The 19790-nt window shown below is 37.5% G+C and overlaps 1 protein-coding gene across 1 annotated transcript; it reads left to right on the forward strand.

Moving 5' to 3' along the window:
• Window positions 1-1505: 1505 nt before the first annotated feature.
• Window positions 1506-17864, forward strand: LOC136243026 (uncharacterized). The gene is made up of 8 exons (XM_066034546.1): window positions 1506-1638; window positions 1720-1804; window positions 10587-10806; window positions 10913-11114; window positions 12655-12837; window positions 14836-14880; window positions 17072-17353; window positions 17400-17864. Exons 1-8 carry the CDS (start codon window positions 1626-1628, stop codon window positions 17687-17689), a joined length of 1320 nt encoding a protein of 439 aa, XP_065890618.1. The 5' UTR covers window positions 1506-1625; the 3' UTR covers window positions 17690-17864.
• The last annotated feature ends 1926 nt before the right edge of the window (window positions 17865-19790 follow it).

The raw sequence follows: 19790 nt of genomic DNA on the forward strand, positions 1-19790 counted from the left end.
TAGCTGGAAAATTCTACGTATATGTACTCTACACACTGCATGGTGAGTGTATACTTGCCCTCTCAAGCCCTCTCTTCATTGTTGCTGTTTGGACATTATAGTTTGAGCCATGAGGCTGTAAAGCACACTAGCTATACCTTAAGCCAAGCAATACACTAAATTTAGCAATCTTGTATATTGATGAATTACCATATAAATTTTATTAATTCATGTATTGATGTAATCAATTAGCAAAAAACCAAACTCTAAAATTGCTAAATTTAATGTACCACTAAATTAAGGTATTTCAAACACAAAATTAATGGGAAGTGATCATATTATATAGCTGCATCCTTCTCCTTCCTGTTCTTTATGTAAAGAATATATTTTTAGTATTACAACTGTTTGGGATTAATGGTGTCATTTGACTCATTTCATTATTATTACACTTAGGTGACTCACAATGCTTGTAAGCATTGTGAATCACTTAAACAAAGTGGCATCATTTTTCAGTCAAAAATATTGTCAAAGTTTAATACTGAATAGGCAAAATTTTGCTGTGGGGGCATGCCTCCAGACCCCCCTAGATAGAGCATGGTGAAGCTGAGTGTGTAAAGCACACTATAGCTAGTTGTATTAGCCAGTTGTCGCTTTTCTTAGCCAACCAACCATTATATTAGCACCCCCTCTTCTAAAATCCTAGATCCGCCCCTGAGACCTGCATGTGAGAAGGATTAGAAGCAGAACCTGAGGTGGAGAGAAGATAATGGTTGTAGCTATGTATAGCTGTACACGATGAGTTGTAGTAAAACCTCTTTGAAAAGACCATACACACCTTTAAACAAAGACCACTATTATCTCATGTACATATAGTGCACTCGACTTGAGTGCACTTCCTCATGATCTTGCATGTCATCTCCTACATATTAAAGTAGTAACATCAGTTTACTTACGCTGTAAAAATAAAGTGTGTCAGGTACACCAAAATGTCACAATATATATACACACCAATGTGCCATGCAGTGGTGTGTGTATCTATATTGCAACATTTTGGTATGTCAAACGCACTTCACTTAAAAAGTAAAGTGTGGCACACCGAAATGTCACAATAGTGGTGTGTACATTGCAATGTCAGGCACACTTCACTTTTTACAGTGTATCATGATAAACATTATGGCCATTCATATGCAAGCTTAATCTCTGTGTATAATACACTCTTAAATTGACGCCTGGGACCAAAATACATGATGATCTTGATGAAAAGCAGAGATGATCCTTATTCGTTTTTGGGAACCAATTAGCTATAATGGTCACTATAGCATCATGATGGTGATCACAGTAATGCATGGAGACCTGAAGTATGCTTGGATAGCTATCCTGGATGCATGCAGAGTCAGCTTATGATTGACATTGCATGGTTTGGCTACAAATGATAGCTACCAGATTCCAAGAACAGGTAGAGAGACAACCATCATAAAAGTAATGATGCAACGAAATAAGCATGTGAGTCCTCAGTCAACATGTGGCCACAAACATGCAGGACCATGTGCTATTCCACTATATAAACAGGAAATGGCAACTTTATAAATCTGCTGTAAACTGGAGTATTTGATGTAGTTATAGTGACGTTGCTACTCAACTCAGTAATGGCAGGAGCGGGTAAACAGTTTGTATAGCAAGTCTCGTAGAAAGTTGTATAGCTATATTATACTACCCATGATGATTTTTTCGTATTTCTAGGTGATCATCAGAGTCAAGGCTATGGTCGAATTTCCTGGTCACAATTTCAGGAACAGGGTACAGCTGTGTGTAAAATAAAACGAAAGTAAGTTAATGATTCAAATTTGCATGGTCATAACTGCAGCTATATATGAATGTCGGCTTTTCCCTGCCGCACACTTGTCGCATGTGGCACCGCCCACAATGCATAACGCCCCTTTCTATAACATCAGCAATCAACAAACTGATTACGTAATAAAATTTAAAAAGCTTGACAGTGATATATAGTAGGGTTGGCAATGAAAAAATCGACCCCTGTGGATTAACTTGTAACTCAGAGGATGGAGCCTACCAATGGCCTAGTTTTAAACGGTGGGTCCGGTAAGTTAGAGACCAAATACCTTCCGTTTGGACATATGGTTTGGGATGTAGACGGGTTGCCTTTTTAAGGCGTGGTCGTTTTGCCATAAATTTTCCACATACTTTCCGAGTTCGCTAAGTCAAAAATGTATTACGGCTATTGGAGAAAATGAACGTTTCGGTTAACTTTAGCAAGCAAGAGTTAGCCAGCCTTCAGAACAGAAAGTATGTTATAGAGAAAAGTTCGAGCTATAACATATCCAGCGTGTAAGGTGAAGGCTGAGCGAGAAGATGATTTTCTCTCAATCTCGGGTTTTTGGAAAGCGATAAAACTCGCTGAAAACATTCTTTGTAAGACTTTGCTACTACTTAGAATGCCGATAGACTGGATGATTTTAACTCACCTTGTACCTTTGAAGAATCAAAAACGTTTGTCAAACTATTTTAAAAAATGGGTTTTTTGTTGACTTCTTGACCAACATTGTAATCATGCGTAAAACGGAAAGTCGCGTTTTCTTGCGTTACACAAGGGACACGCCCTAAATAGGCAACCCGTCTATAGCCGTGTCGTAAATTTAGACTGATTTTGGCTCATATTCATAAAAATGGGCAGGAACATCTGGAATGTTGTCCAGTGCTTTTATGGGTTATTGGGTGAGGTGCTCTACAAAATACACTTGCTTAAAAGGTGATTTGCTGTACTTCAATTTTCGCTAAAACGGAGCTTGGCTGGTTTGCAATAAAAAACCAACTCACTGAAACGAAGTCCAAGGTTGGTTTACAAATTCCCAGGCACCTTTTTGGACCTTATTAAGTGGAGCTTTATAGTATTCATGTAGCAATGCAAGCTGATGCTCTTGCTCACGCCGGGCTATGATTTAGAAACTCGCAGCATCCATTTCCCCAAGAATATGCATCTGATTTCAATAATACAATGACCACCATGTAATGTACCATTCGTGGAAACATTGAAGTGTGCTAAACAGCATCGCTGATGCTGCTGCCCATTAAAAAACCTGAAAAATCGCAGAAAATTTAAATGCGTGCTACGGAAACAGCAAGGGGAATCACCGTATTATTACCCTACGGTTTTGATGTAGACTTGGGTATAGGATTGATCACCCAGAGTTGGAGGAGAAACTATAGAGGCTGATTTTTTCATTGCCAACCCTATATATAGTGTGCATGTTTCCCATGTAGGGTATATCTGTTCTCTCCTAGCTCGTTTTTTTTTTCAGCTACTGGGGGTCTGGCTCATGAAGCCACATCTTCTATACATACGTCTGGTTTCTCTTTTGTCCACCAAGTGGGTGAAAATTACTGTTACCCTGGGTTGGCTTCATTGGTGTCTCTTTGTTGCGATCTGCTATTGCCTGCCATTCGCAATGCTCGGTCATCATCTAGAAGAGCTTCACCTCCAATGGATATGGCTAGGGTGGAGTCTTATTTAACAGACTAATTTAGTCTTTAGTTTTAGGTTTACTGTTTGTATAATTTAGTTAAAGTATCGGATATATATATATATATATGCAGTTGGTCATGTTGCTTTTTTCGCTATACCACTGCATCCTGTTCTGGAATAATGCAGTCATTATTATAATTCTTCTTCTGCTGCTGCTGCTGCTGCTGAGAATCAAACTATATGAATATGTGTACCTTGGCAAATCAACTGGGCTTTATGGCCAAGTCTACAAAAAGAATCAAACATTACATAACAGCTGCCTCATATTTCATTTTTATTTCAACAGGGAGGCAGTTTCAGCAAAGCTGTTTTTCAGCCCTGTATAAAAAAAAGCATGCATTATACAACATACATACACAAATAAATTACAAACTAAAGCATGGCTGAATAATTCATTTTAAATCTATAATAGTGGTCCCGCTTCAGGTAAAAAGGCTGTTCCAAATTACTGTGCCACGATAATGCAAACTTTCTCCTTCCAAAGTTCAAACATACAGCAGGAACATATAGACAGCAAGTATTGCACCCAGCACAGCCTATCACAGACACAGCAGTTTGGAAGGTGCTGTGTAAATATGATGGTGATGTCTTAGTTAAAATCTTACAGATCTGAATAGCAGTGTGGAATCTGTGACACTCATAGGTTTAAACACAGAAGAACTGTAAGTGGTGTCACTGTGAATTGACTAGGGAAGCACTCATAATTGGTTTCTGTGAGTATTTGTATCTGCCTGCTCTATTACTAGAATTTCTATGGTTCAAGTTTCAGAGATCAGCAAGTAATCATTCTACTGCCAGGAAATAATACAGCAAATCTTAGTACTCTTATAAAAGGGATGGTTTATATGTTACACAAGTACACGAAAAAATTAGGAATTTTCAACTAGAGTAGGGACCATAGCAAATCGATAAAAAGTACTGAAACAAGTTGGAGTAGTCCATGATATTAAATCACTGTAAAACAATAAGAAGTGTTATATCCCTACTGTGCTCAAGATACCATAATGGAAATGCACAGTAGGGATATAACACTTCTTATTGTTTTACAGTGATTTAATATTATGGACTACTCCAACTTGTTTCAGTACTTTTTATCGATTTGCTATGGTCCCTACTCTAGTTGAAAATTCCTCATTTTTTCGTGTACTTGTTTGTTAACTTTTTTGTAAATAATTTTATTATGGCTGGTGAACCCACGCATACCGCATCTGAAGAGGTACCGTGCGCCCCAGCTATTTCAATTATCGTCTCAAAAGTGAAGTATCCATTACGCTTCGTTGTCAGCTACCTCTACAATCCATGCATACCAAAAGAAAGAAATCGTGCCGCGCGCCTCAATCATATTAATTATCGTCTGAAAAGTAAAGTATCCATTACGCTTCGCTGTAGGCTATGTTCAACCCGTTACACAGCATTACGAATCAAGAACTGTTTGAAAAGCACCTCTGCAATCGAAATAGCCACGATGAAAAATACGGACGATTTCCGTTTCGATGGGAAGCCATCACGTGCTCGCGCCAAATCGACACCTTTCCCTGTCAGCAAAGATGAATGGGACACAAAGGAGGACACTAGTAAGTCCATGAAGAATGCATTGCACGTACTGCGGTATGCCAAAAGGCACCTGTCGGGCCGAAGCGACGTCGAACAGTAAAAAAATCAAGCCCGTAGCCTCTCTAATATCTATGGTAGCATCGAGTTACGCTTGTCTGAAGGCATCAGTCAGTCAGTCAGTAGAAAATTCCGTTGAATAAATTTTTTTAGCACATATTTATCGAATCACGTATTGTGGTTGTTGGTGATATTAAGTAGGCATTCCAGTATCCGAGATTTTTTAATAAAAAAATTCTCCGTATATTCCCCAATAGAATCCTGGCACAAAACAACAACTCGCGTTTAACTTGGGATTGCTCCGTAGTCCAAGCTCCAATGGGGATGAAAATCACTATGGGATTTGTCCACACGCTGATCATCATGAAAATCTTAGTTTTGTCGTGCGCGTTTCATATAAGTACGTTTTGTGTTGTTTTGTAATCTATTCAAGCCTTGTAATGTATGTAGAATACTTTAAAACTTAAAAAAACGTAGTGTCGGGTGGAAGGTAGTGACTGTTGCTTACTTTAAAGTACGTAGTTACTTTGCTCGGGTTAGCGATTTTCAGCTCCAGAGCAATTTTCTGATGGCTGTGTCATCAGCCTCAAAAATACAAACCACTTCAAAGTCAGCATAACAATGCTGTAATTGAAACCACAACTCCACCTTAGGTATTGTTGCATCTTTGTGGCACCTCCACTTTAGTTGTTTACCTTTATAAGTTGTTAACTTGATGTTTTTACTTACTTGAGATAGCCTCTTGCCTATGGGTATGCACCATTGTATTGAGAAGTGTGCAGTAGGTGAAACATATTTGCTCATTACACAGCATACAAAGATCGCTGAGATCCGATAACATCTGAAGTTACTCTCATTATATATACAAACTTGCAGCTAGAAGCAACTGCAGTTTCAAGACAGTCCAGATTGCTAGATGGCTTCCTGATTCAATTGTGTCTTTTTTCCCTTTAAAATGTATGGGGAGCCCCGGAGAAAAATGTACCTTTTTTCAGTTTTAAAACACTGTGCATGCCAAAGTAGTTAATTCCAACCCAACAAACTATATATTTCTGAGATCGGCAATCAATACTCTATCTGTTGAGCATATAAAAAGTCCATTTTTCCAAAATTTAAAAATTGGGCTGGAATGCCTATATTAAGTATTCATCGAATTACATTTGGCCACTCCAAGTCATACCTTAGTTTCTGGTCACTCCCAAGCCTACAAATGGATGCGGGCGGGCGGGCGGATGATCAGGACTTCAGGACTATAGACTCTACTGTGACAATATACTGTATGGTATTATTATTTGCTCAATTTAGCAAATTCATGTTGATTTTGTTTTTAGTCAAACTTAACCAACCGGCAACATAAGTAGTTGTGCTTCGGCAAAAAATGCACTAGGAAAGTTGTTGATGGATCATGGCTAGCTATACACTGATGTATAGCATTTAAGTATATTTATTTATTTATTTAGAATATACTATAGGAAATGTTTTGCTCATGTAGCTACTTATGCTTTCCAAGTGAAATAAATGTCTCATTAGCTATGTCAGGAAAGCATTACTATGACTTATAGCTAAGTTGTTCAAATGATCATGATACACAATGAAATGTAATTTCTATTTTCACATCAGAAATTCTTCATTCAAATGTGAAGTCTTAGCCCACTAGCTATGTGTTTCCAGCCTTCTATTCAGTAACCTTGAGAAAAGTATCTGTCAAAGTTTTGAGTCATTGAGTGCTCCAGACTAGTGTTTTTTAGTGATCATCTGGGAATGTTTAAACTATAAGGGTTTCTACTTGCCAATCTAATTTTAGTTATGGAAAAGTTTAAGTTTAAGCTCACCGAATGTTGCCGGCTTTCCATACCCCTGTAGTGTTCAGTGATAAGGAATTTGAAGTTACTAGACTAATCATTAGAGGAGTACATTTGAATTATAAAGTTAAAGCTATGGCCCATCTGCATGGGCTAGTAGTTAATGCTACTGAAATTACTTTGGTTACAGAAGCATTAGTAACAGTTATAATCTGAACAGCTATATAATCAAGGACAAAACTAGCTATAGTTAGAAACATTTTATTAGTGTGACATATATACCTAATATTAGTTAAGAGTAGTGTGACTGCTCTATTGGAATCCCTGACTGCTCTATTAGAGTATATCGATCTTTTGCAGTAAAAAATAAGTGTCTTGCTGGGTCACGTGCACTTAAGCACCTGTAATATTAATAATAGTCCTCATAAACCAGGGTTTCAGGTTTACCATGCGGGCGGGTGACCAGAAACTAAGGTTTGACTTGGTGTGGCCTTTAGTAGATGCTGGTAGTATCACTATTAACTATGATTTTTTGGCAGGTGGTCAGGTTGTTTAATCACGTGATCAGGTGCACGTGATCCCCTCAACGTAGGTCGGTGACAAGCACGTAGCTGCTATTGCGTTTTCGAGCCTTTGTTGTAATCTGTATGGCTCGATGTAGGATTTTTGGCCCCTGCAGCTAACTCGAGCCTATCTGGACGAGAGTTCCATAGCCCAAAGAAAGCCCATAATGGGGTAGCAGGGGGTTCTAAGTGGCTAGTTGGAGTAGTTTAAACCTTGTCAAAAATGATAGTCTTTAGGTCTAAGTCCCTGAAATTAGGATAGGTAATCCTAAGGCTGCAGCACATGTTGCTGTCAGACCTTCAGTGCTGGTCACTGTAAAGTGCTAATAATAAATACTTTAGGTTTAAGGAAGAAAATCCATCCCTCCTGGAGGAAGACTGAATGTGGCCCCGACTAGACATTGGGTGACCTGCAGTTCGAATCCTGGGGTTGGAGGGATTTTTTTCCTTACTTTGGCCCCTTTTCTGTTACACCTTATTCAGTCAGTAAGTTAAGTCTTTAGGTCTAAGTCCCTGAAATTAGGCTAGGTAATCCTAAGGCTGCAGCACATGTTGCTGTCAGACCTTCAGTGCTGGTCACTGTAAAGTGCTAATAATAATAATAATAATGATCATCTTGCCGGTTTGAGCTTGGTTTTCCTATCGCCCAGATGAGGTCTTGTCGCCTTTGATAGGCACTGTTAGGCGTTAGCGCCATAGGGTTAGCACGTGTGTCTGCCCATTCATGGCTACCCGGCCACCTCCATGTAAACCGTGCCAGCAGCGCAGTTTAGGAGCTGCAAATTGCTATTGGTTGTTGATACTGGCCGGTATAGAAAGGAATATATTTCAAAACGTTAAGTGAGTGATGTTGTATCAGTGCCATGCCCTGGTCTGGTGAGCAATCCACTGTCAGCGCACTACCCCAGCTTCATCGATACTTAGCTGCGTGACACTACAGCCTTTGTTTGATTGAAGTTTTATGGTCATAGTTATGACTTATGCTAAGACTGCTTGCTATGTGTCACCTGCATGGCATGATATAAATTTTTTTTGTCTTTTGTCCAAGGAAGGCCATTCAACGTATCAGTGTCACTTCGGTTATTTGTAACGAATCTGGCAGCATGTCTTTGTGTTTGTACCATTTCAACCCAATTTACCTTTTGTCTGGTACACTGTATATAAGGAGACCATATGATACAAGCATAATCCAGAATAGAGTGAACTTGCAGTGTTGGGTAAGAGTGTTGGGTAAGTTACTTTGTAAAAGTAATTAACTAGTTACATATTAAATATTACTTGCAACTGAACTATTTAGTTACAGTTACATATTACCCATAAAATAAAGTAACTATAATAATATTACATATTATATTACTTTGTGTCCACAACCTTAAGCTGTCACGTGTGAAACTACCACCTTATCACGTGACATGATTGCGTTGTTGGACAGTGTGCAAATCTTGGTTATAAGTAAGAAGCTAGTGAATAAACTTCATTCAGTAGGCTTCATTACTTCGTTGTGGCTAGGCGTTACTCAGTGGATCACTAACGAGATTAGTAACTTCGTTACTTCTAGTAATAATATAATATAATATTAGATTTGTTACAGTAACTATATTACTTAGGTAATGCGTTACATTTGTAAGTAAAATAACTTGAGTTATATTACCTGTTTTTATAGCGTATTTCGTTATATTACTTAGTTACCACAAAAGTAATAATATTATGTAACGCATTACTCCCAACACTGAACTCGTTACTTTTAACTTGTGCTGTGCATGAGCTGGTGCTTTATTTTAGAAAGCCTCTAACATTGTTAGTTATTCTTTAGAATGTGTTTTCCAAATTACTTGGGGTAAGTCCACAATACACATGCAGGTTAACTGTATACTTCTATATACCAGAGCCAGAGATCAACAGTGCTAGCGAGATCAGTACATCTCAATACAACAGCCATAATGGCATAAACAATATTCTAATAGAACAGTCACATGTATGTATAACCAACTAGTACATTGAAGCAAGACATATGAATGCATAGCTATGCAGGAAATTGGGGTCATTCACATTATTACTGCTTGGATTCCTTCCAGCGGCGGAGGAAGTAGTTGATATGAGGGGGGGCTGGGCTGATCCAGACTTATTTCTATAGTTTGGTAAGGTGAGATAAATAATAAAAAAAAAAAGGTCGCAACCAACTGACAAGAGCTTTTCACCTCACCAGCTACCATTTCTAGCTGATAAACTACATAAAAATCCTTACATAGCTCGCTACACACTGACTACTTTATTAGAGTGACTGCTCTATTAGAGTATCTCGATCTTTAATACTTTATCACGGTTTTCAGCCCCACTCCAAGAAAGATAATTTCGGTGTGATATCATTCTGAGGGGGGGCTTTAGCCCCCTAGCCCCCCCCTTTCCGCCGCCTATGATTCCTTCAATTGAGCACACAGGTGGTCCATTTCCATTGTAAGATTGGCAGCTTTTCAAGCCATTATTTGCCTGGTACAACTGCATAAAAACATGCTAAAGCTTTTAATTATCTACTATCTGCACAAATTAAACCAGACTTGTGTAAAATGATGTTTGTGGAATGACAGGTGACAGTGATATCCTCACTTTGCATATCTAGCGCCGCCCACATTGTCATCTAGTCTCTAAATAGCGTAGAAACCTTGTCAACCCATTCTAACTAATTTAGAGTCCATCTTGGCAGCATTACCATCAGTACTTTTTATTGCTTAGATCCCTTTGAATTAATATTTTTAAAATACACTAGTCCTGTATATGCACACATGCACTCTCTGTGTTTGCATGTGGTATATTATAAATAAAGGTTATACTGCATGTCAAACTTAATGGGTGTACCAAATTAAATAAGAGGCTCAAGCAGGTCCTCCTTTCATTTGTTTGGACACACTATTTTTATGTTTACCAACATGTTTGGTTGATTTATTTGATGAGAGCAACATTAATTGACAACATTTCAGTTGAAAAGTAAATAAGCATATAAAACCACTTAATGAATTAAATAAATAATAGTTGCTACTAAGTGGTCCAGATCACAGCATCTTTTGAAGCATGAATCTGTCATTGTCATTACAGTGGCCAGAAAGGAGCAGCATCAGGTTTCATTGGTCGTTTATCTATTAATGGAAATCCCATTGTCCTGATAACCAACAGCCATGTACTTCACACTAAACAAGAGGCAAGATCGGCATCAATTACATTTGGTTATGTCAACAAAGATAACCAAGGAATAACTAAGAACGGAAAAGATATATTTGATATGACAATGTGGAGGACTCAAGCTGTTCAGGAAGGGGTTTGTTAAAATAATGTTGACTAGCTACATGTATAGCTATATAGGTATCCTTTCTGAGTTGTAAGCGGCATAGTCAACCACTTATGTATTGCCTTACTAATTATAGGATAAATATGGGCTGGACTACACCCTGATTAAAATAAAGGAAGATGCAGTCAGAGCAGAATATATGAAAAATATTCAGCTATTTGACTTGACTCCTACACCAGTTAATGAGAATGACCAGCTGTACATCATTCAATATCCAGATGATCCTGATGGTGAACAGCAATTAGAACAATCAGCGAGTCCTTGCAAGAAAGTTATTGGTAAGTAATTGTGAAGTTAGTAATTCTATTACATAAAGATGAAATGTTGTCTGTCTGTGATTCAGCTAACTCCCAAATTGGAGCATTGATCAACCCCGCATATTAATCACCATCAAGCTGGCACCGATGAATTTATTAATAGCAATTTCTGGCATGTTTTACTTGCTGGGTACAGTACCGAAAATCAGCATTCCTGCAAGTTCGTAAATAAGCTTTTTTAGCACAGCTACTTTTCACTACATGGAATGGCAATTGCAGCCCTAGCTATGCTGTTGATCTGCATTATAATGCATATCCAATGGTGGTAGTTACATGGCAATTGGCTCTAGGATGTCACTGTGTAAAAAAACACTTTAATTAACACCCACCACACCCACATGGTTAATTGTTTCCTCAATATCTATCATGACACCATACAGGACCATATGTTAATTGCTCTGTTGCTTGAGTGATTGTTTCATTAGTGTACACCTGCCCTCCTTGTCATATTGGACATTTTCACATTGTTAATTTTCCATGTCCAACACAGTACCAGCCGGCGTTGAGATCAGGTAAGCTGCTATAACTCTAGGCTCACAAATTTCTACTTGAGATAAAACTTCTAAAAGTTTTACCCAAGAAATTTAATACACTTGCAAATTTGTTGTTTTTTTCTTCACGTATATGAAGAAGTTTGCTACAAAACAGACATAGCTAATCACTGAAACACTGTAAATTTCACAACCTAACCTGCAGAGCTACTGTTGTTTCAATGTTTCAATGTAGCGCTATTAAATGAAGTGAGGGGAAATGGGTATCAAGAGGTCGGAATGCCATTCAGAACATTCCCTTTCAAATATCCTGCATAGAATAAAAAAAAATTGATTTTCAACCTCAAAATGACATTTAATTTCCTTCTGCTATGACTCATTTCAATTGTCATTCACTGCTCTTCCCAAATCTAGTCTGAGGTATCTATCATGTGTCGTGGGTTATTACACCATTTATTGCATGGGCCTGAAACGCACAATACAAAATGTATGAGGGAATTTTGTTATACTACATTAGTTGATGCCAAAATTTTCATAAACTGGGCTTCTTCTAGCGTCACTATGTTTGCAGACAATTGCTCCACACATATCACACACCCAGAAAGTTATTAAACAGACATGAAGTATGTGGTACCCAATAATTTTTTATATAATAGTTTTTTAATAAAAATGTACTGTTCCAGCTGGCATGCATTATTGCCATGAACAAAGTATAGCAAATGTCTGCAATCTTCTTCATATAAAATAAATTTTTACCCATGAAATTTAATACGTATGCAGTACCTGGTTTAGCTGGAGAGGGCTTTGGGGAGGATTCCTTTCTTAATGCATACATACACTGTACATACTGAGCTATATACATGTATTGCATAGTGCCATGTATGCAAACACACGAACACATTACGCCACATCTCATTACATTACATAGTACACATGCATACTAAACACACACACACATATCAACTAGCTGTAAGCATATAATATTTACTCTTTTTATTATGGCTGTATAGGTTTTTTAGCATTCTATGACAGCAGTACATTCAATGGATCATCAGGTTCTCCAGTAGTGAAGGTGGTAAATGGAAAGCTGCAAGTGGTGGCCCTTCATCGTTTCCGTACTATCAATGAAAAAAGTAGAGCTGGAAGTATCTTTACTGAAATTCTTCGCCATGCTTGTTTTGTTGATGGGGAAGGTATGCTATTTATGTATACCTCATTCTTGTCATCAAAACTACTGTATACAATTCAAGATACCAAATACATAAAATCTGTATAAGGATATTCCTTTGTATAATTACAAGTCACATCAATTAATATTGGTACAGAAATACTTTTACTATTAATTTATGCTGCTACTAAATTATGTAAAATATATGTACATTATCTACATAACTGAATTGTGTTATATATTGATAAGGTTCTTAAGCCAATATAAACTGTATGCAGGGCTGGAGGAAGAAAAATTGAGTTGGTTGGGCCATTATAGATGTTGAAATTGCTACTAGTATGCATGGTGTTGCTTGAGAGAGGCTGCACAGTGTGCAAAGTGCAAAGCATGAGCACTCTAAAGGGGTCTGGGTCGGCCCAACCCCCCTGGAAATTTTTGAAAAATTATAGATACTCAGATATGCAATTTTAGTGATATTTCACTGCTAGCTATAGCTATATAATATATTCAAATCATCTAGCCTATATCTTGTTGTTTGCTTTTTATTGTATATAGCTGTGTAGTGAATTCACTGTATAACTGCCTAATAAATTAATCATAGGCTATTCTAAAAGAGGGCCATGCTGCATGGGCTCCCTGTGAAATTTGAAATATATTGGGCAGTTCATTTACTTGCTTTTTAATCAAAATTAATTCTGGATTCAAAGGACTGTGTCCTGAAAACATTGTGACAAGTCCACCTCATTATGCCATTTATCATTGACTCCTATGTAGTCAGGTCTATGGTGTAGCTGTGAAATATCATAAAACACCAGTTACATGTTGAGCATCCCGGTGAAAATTTATTATATGATAATGTTTCAGTCCTGGGATTAAGAAGGCCTGCCAAGAGAACACGCTTGTCAAAAGAGATTTAGAGAAGGCTGGATTAGTAGTAAATGTTGAGAAATGCAATATCATACTTCCTATAAGGTTGCAGCAGTTGAGGGGGGTGCTGCAGCATGTCCATAGAGAAGTTTGTTCTGCATTACATTTTACAGACTTAAGGCATTTTCAAACCATTAAATTGCAAAAATCCTGCAGTTTGCATCCCCAGACTCCCCTAAACTTGTAATTACTATAGCTATACAGCCATATAGCAAGTTTCATGCTGTGCCCCCTGTATGTCAGGTCTACGATTACCTACCTGCTATAGCATAGTAAGAACAACTACTTGACAGAGCTACAAGAATGCAGTATACTATACTGGTTTGTCTGGAAGAGTATACCAGGCGGATCATCACATAAATGTAATGGTGGACAATCACAAGATCAATTGCTATTCAAAAATGGCATGATGTGGGATGAGAGAGTTTGCTCAGTATTGCAACCAGACAAGTGGGTAGTTAAAGAGGAGTGATTTTCACTCAATTCTCATCCAGATGGCCCCCATGTGATGTATGGGTGTACACCTACCACAGAATGAGGCACTTAGGTTGTCAATGCCAGCCCTTTGCTCAGTAAAAAGAAGCCAATAGTGACAAGCCAAGAAAGGCTAATAATTATTTTATGAAGATTGAATTGTTATTTAAGTGTGCTGGTTTAGAATCAAAGAAGTCACCTACTGTACACGTGATAATTCCCACAATGTAACTGTTAGCACATGTGGTACGTAGAATCCACAATCATTACTTACTGTACAAAACAATGCAAATGCTATGCTGTAAGATAATTGTAAGTACTGTACATGTAGTTTTGTACTTTAGTTAGTCTGAGAAACTATAGGTAACTACTCATGCCATGCATTTTCAACAAGATCTGTAAAATGTACATGTACATACGATCGCCCATAGATAACACATGACTGCATGTAGTTTGAGCTGGTCAGCTAGTTGGTCCAGCTCCAAACTATTGGTCTGACTCAGGTCTGACCAACCAGATCATCTCCTCTGGCCCTGGCATGTTCATTTTTTGACAATTTGAGTCCTGCTATTAGTGCATCATAATATTTGTACTGACCTGTGTATACCTTTATTCTTTACAGTTACTATGACTACAAAAGATATGGTTCATCAATACATCAAAACTGGTAATGCATATTTGTAGCATATATGTATAGTATGTGTGTATGTATATAGTGTATATACCACCCTGGATCAATGCACTTTGCTGTGGTATATAACTGATATATGATGGCTGTACATATGTAACTTAATTTTCCACTATACTCTTATCATATATGTAAACTAGCTTTACACATTCTACAAAATTCTGGTAAGTCTCTAGTAATGACTGCCTAAATCAACCACAGCTCACTGTACATAATTGAAGTAATTGTCTACTTCTACAATTCAGTAATCATGCACCAGCAATTCAAGTCAGTATCATCAATCAATTGTCTTGAACTGGGGGTTTGTACCTCTATCATCAAGGAATTAGTCGTCTGTAGGCTATAATAAGTAAACATGCATGCGCATGGTTACTTGGTATATGACTGAAATATTCTTTCCTTGGGCACTCTACACCTCTAGGAATTGTGTATCCCTCATAAGGATACTATAATTATTTCGCATGGCAAATGGGGAATAAATACCATTACACAGTGAAGCCTACACATAAAATCTATACTTTTCAAATTTATTTATTAAGGCTTTTACAGTACAAGTGTTGAAGGTCTGTAGGACACCTGGTCCTACAGATGTTATGTTTAAAGGGAGAAAAAAAAGCCTGGGTAGCCTCAAACCTGCAGACATCTGGCACCTCAAAACATTATACTGTGATGGCTTTGACAAACCTGGCTAAAATTATGTGATTGGATCTGGGAATTATGATCCATGACAGAAGATGTGATATTTTACCAAGAACACAAAGCTACATGAATACTTAATCAAACTTGCAGCCAGGTTTGAATGGTCTGCTTTGCTGGCTGCAACTCTGGCCAACCCTGTGGTGTTGAATATAGACCAGCTGTGCTGTAAATTTCTTTTTGGCTTTGAAACCTGAATGGCACATTCCTACATGTTCCTCTTTTATTTTTTGAACAACCTCTTGCCTTCCCCTATACTACCCCTATTGGAACTTGCCTAAATAAATACAATCTGGTTGTTTTTCCTCTAAAACTTCTTTGGGAATTTATGACATTAATTGATTACAAAACTAGATGCATGATGTTCATAATATTGATGCTGAATGCCATAGTGAGTTGGTGGGTTTAATAACAAGCAGCAATCCTTGAACATCACAGTATGCATAGTATAGTTACTTTAATTATACACGTGCTATGCAATTTTTATGTGTATATGGATCAGCTAAATAATTATTATCAAACAAGATCTTTATTTTGATACCAAGCTTGAGAATGTTAGATAAAAGCTTGTACACTAAGAGTATAAGATTGTTATATTAAGATGCCATGTTGAGGAGGAGTATATACATGAATCTGAACATTTTCATTCTTACAATAAATTTTGACAATATTTTAATCCAGGTACTATAAGCTATATTCTTATTAAATAAAAACGTGGCATAGTTAGAAATTACTTGCTGATATTGCAATGGTTGCAAACTATATTTTAGTAATGTATGTACGTGCACTGGTGGATTCTGGTGGAGTGTGCAGAACAGGAGGTAGTGTGTCCCCCTATTAACAATACATATTTAGCAGTATATACCATTCACAATACTGGAACATGGATGCAACTCAGTGGTGAATTCAGAAGGGAACACTTTTGGGCTTGATTATACCTCACCAAAACTGCCAGGGTGCCATGAAGGCATTGTAAGGCCAGTTAATTTCTAGTCAATATTTTTGAGGAAAAAGTGCACTGAAACCTTCATGATCCCTATAATATACCATAATATCTAAGATATGCATATATAATGTAAGATTATCTTTAGTAATGAATCCACTAGAGTGATGCAAACTAAGTTATTCTATAGCACATACAATGGCCTTCAATAGAACTGTAAAATTTAATTTAAATTTAAAGTCTATAGATATATTCCATGATGGTTAAAATAGCGATGCATGTTAGTACATTGCTTAGTTTTGGGTTGGTCAAAGCTGTCACGCTGTGTAGATAAAAAAAAATTATACCTGAGCAGTTGAACATTAGCTTCTTTGCATGTTGCATTCCCTCAGCAATTATAAGCATTATTGGTAAAGTGCATACATACATGAACCTTTACTTCTATACTAATGAATGGTACAGGTTGTATCTTGTATGTATACCCTTTGTGATGTTGTTGTAATAAAGCTATACATAATTTTTATTATATAGTCACATGGAAACCACTTGAAATGTACCCTCTGCTAAAATGTCTCAAACCAGTTTCCCCTAAATGGAAGATTTTAGCTGACCACCTAAATATCCAGGAGGTAGCAACTATTGAAAAGGATTGCAATTACAATGCTGCTAGTGATGAAGCACTTCGTGAAGTGGTGACCAGATGGCATAAACGTACTACCAGATCAAAGCGAACATGGAAAACCCTACGTGATGCAGCCCTTGAAGAGGATGACCACACATTAAAAGAATACATTGATAAGAATCAACTTTCACGTAAGTATTTAAATTTAAATTTTCACATTGTATTTCCTCCTGACAGATGATGCTGAACCTGAAATGCATGATGTAGCCTTGTGGTCCAAGAAATCACCACTTCAAAGTTCTGGTTGGTATAACCTTGCATGTAACTTGATTAATGAGTGCGAAGCCAATAACATTGAGGCTAAATACTGTGGAAAGGGTAGCCAAGAGTGCCTAAAAAATGTGCTACAAAAGTGGATGAGTAGGAATCCTTCAGATCGGCGTACATGGGAAGTAATAATTACAGCCTTGCAGGGAATGGATGAAAACAATATTGTTGATAAAATTCTGAAGGAATACAGACAATAGACTTAGCTAAATGTATACATACAGGCCATTGTTATAGTTCATTCTAATTCTGTGAACTCTTATATAGTTAATAGAACTGCATACATGCATGCAGCGTAGTTGAATGTGACTGTGAAATTATATTGTATTCCTCCTTGTATACACTACTTATACTGTAATAACTGATGTGACATTTCTTTTTTGCATGCACACACGTGCACGGCCTAGATTATAACTATAATCGAGTTGATACTATAGTGATGCCAGGACCTATAGCTAATAAGCACTATACAGCTATAATGTAGAAAAGGCATACTCCATAGTGTGAGCACACTAGCATGCACATACCAATCTAAGGGAGTTCCCCTCCCCAATACAAATTAGAATGATTTCAGCAGTTTATCACATTTATTTAACTCTTGTATTAGGGTGACTGCTCTATTAGGGTATCTCTTGATGTAAGGACTATCAGTCTATCACTGAATATATAAATACTGCTGTATTAGAGTGACTGTTCTATTACAGTATCAGGACGTTGTTTGATACCCTGGTCTAGGCCTGGGTGACCCGGGTTGTGGCTACGCCCTTGCACAAGTTGACAAGATTAAGGAAAGGTGGTCACCTCCGTAAATTTGTTTCGCGTGATCTAAAATGACATAATAATTATAGGCAATGCTACGCCCATCGCGAAATCAAATCCTTATTGCAAGATGCTCGTGACCAATGGGCAATTCAAGCTTCTACAGCTATTGCTAATTTTCCTGATCACTCTACAGTCAGTTGCGTCGAGATTAAATATCAGCATAGCCTCAGACAATAACTTCACTATCAGCGTGAGTGGGGAGCAGTGGTTCCGCAGTGGTCCAGTGAAAGTTAGAAACGGAGGAGCATGGCTTAGTTCAACAGATGGGACATTGATCTTGAATTACACACATACATCTTCAGCTGAAGATTGGTTAGGAAAGTACTACTACCACTCGTTTCACTATCTCGATCGTTCGGGAGAGTTTCGGTTTATCACATTTATAAAAGAGTACTACAGTGGCATCGACGCTATTACTTTTGGACAGATATACGAGAGTGCAGCTCAGAAAACAGCGCTAGACTCTGCAGATTCCGTCATATCAAGTTTTCCGACCATACCATTGGAAAAAAGTTCGTTGGAGCGTGGGTTCTTGATATTTCAAGGAAGTAGTGAGTTAACTTAGCATAATTATTGAGCATAGTGTAGCGATATACTGCGTAAACCATTATCAACCTAGCCTTGTTGAGTAGTAACCATGCAACCCGGCATACTGAGAGACTAGCAGAAATTAGCTTTATTCATAGCTTGGGTTAGCATTCAGATGGCTTGTTTATTACATTGGTGCATTTGGTGGTCATCACTTGAAGGGATTATAACATCTAATTCTATAAGTGGTTTTATATCATGTGAGAAAATTAAGGTGTGCATATATAGCTATGCAAATATCTTTTTCTTTTCCACTTCAAAAATGACTCTGTTCCCACCCCTACCATTATATTGGAGCTCTTCTGGAATGTGTTAACGTCACAAAAAAATCTATCTCAAATACATGGGAAACTTGGCTGTTGCTATTTGTACAGTGGATGATAAAGAGGATTTGTTGAAAAAATGTGAAAATTTTGGGACATGTATAGCTATCTATATATGTCTCAACAATTGGTGAACTATACCGTATATAGAAATGTGTGGGTTTCATTTATCCAAACTTTTCCATTATCCGAACACACCCAGGGGCAGCTCTAGGGGGGTTTCTGAGGTTTCTGGAAACCAGTCATGTTCAGATCAAGATACTCTAATAGAGCAGTTAATCACTCTAATAAAGCATTCACAGTGTTCAGAGCAGCAGTGTAGCAAGCTATGTATCAGTGATATTAATATATAGTGAGTGGAGGACAGTTATTCTCAGCATGTAGTTACCTTTTTTTAGTCTTTACCCTCTTGATCAGAAACCAGTCACCAAAAATCCTAGAGCTGTCCTTGACACCTATAAGGCCCAATGAGTTCAGGGACCACTAGTTAAAATACTCTAATAGAACATACACTTTAGGCAAAATACTCTAATAGAACAACCATTTCCTCATTTTGGATAACAGAAAA

Source organism: Dysidea avara, chromosome 13 (assembly GCF_963678975.1).
Source record: "Dysidea avara chromosome 13, odDysAvar1.4, whole genome shotgun sequence".
NCBI lineage: Eukaryota > Metazoa > Porifera > Demospongiae > Dictyoceratida > Dysideidae > Dysidea > Dysidea avara.

Bases quoted from the DNA above. Each gene is read 5' to 3' on its own strand.
- LOC136243026 (XM_066034546.1), top strand. The intron at 11,115-12,654 runs GTAAGTAATTGT...ATGGCTGTATAG, and splicing joins TCCTTGCAAGAAAGTTATTG to GTTTTTTAGCATTCTATGAC. The intron at 17,354-17,399 runs GTAAGTATTTAA...TCCTCCTGACAG, and splicing joins TGATAAGAATCAACTTTCAC to ATGATGCTGAACCTGAAATG.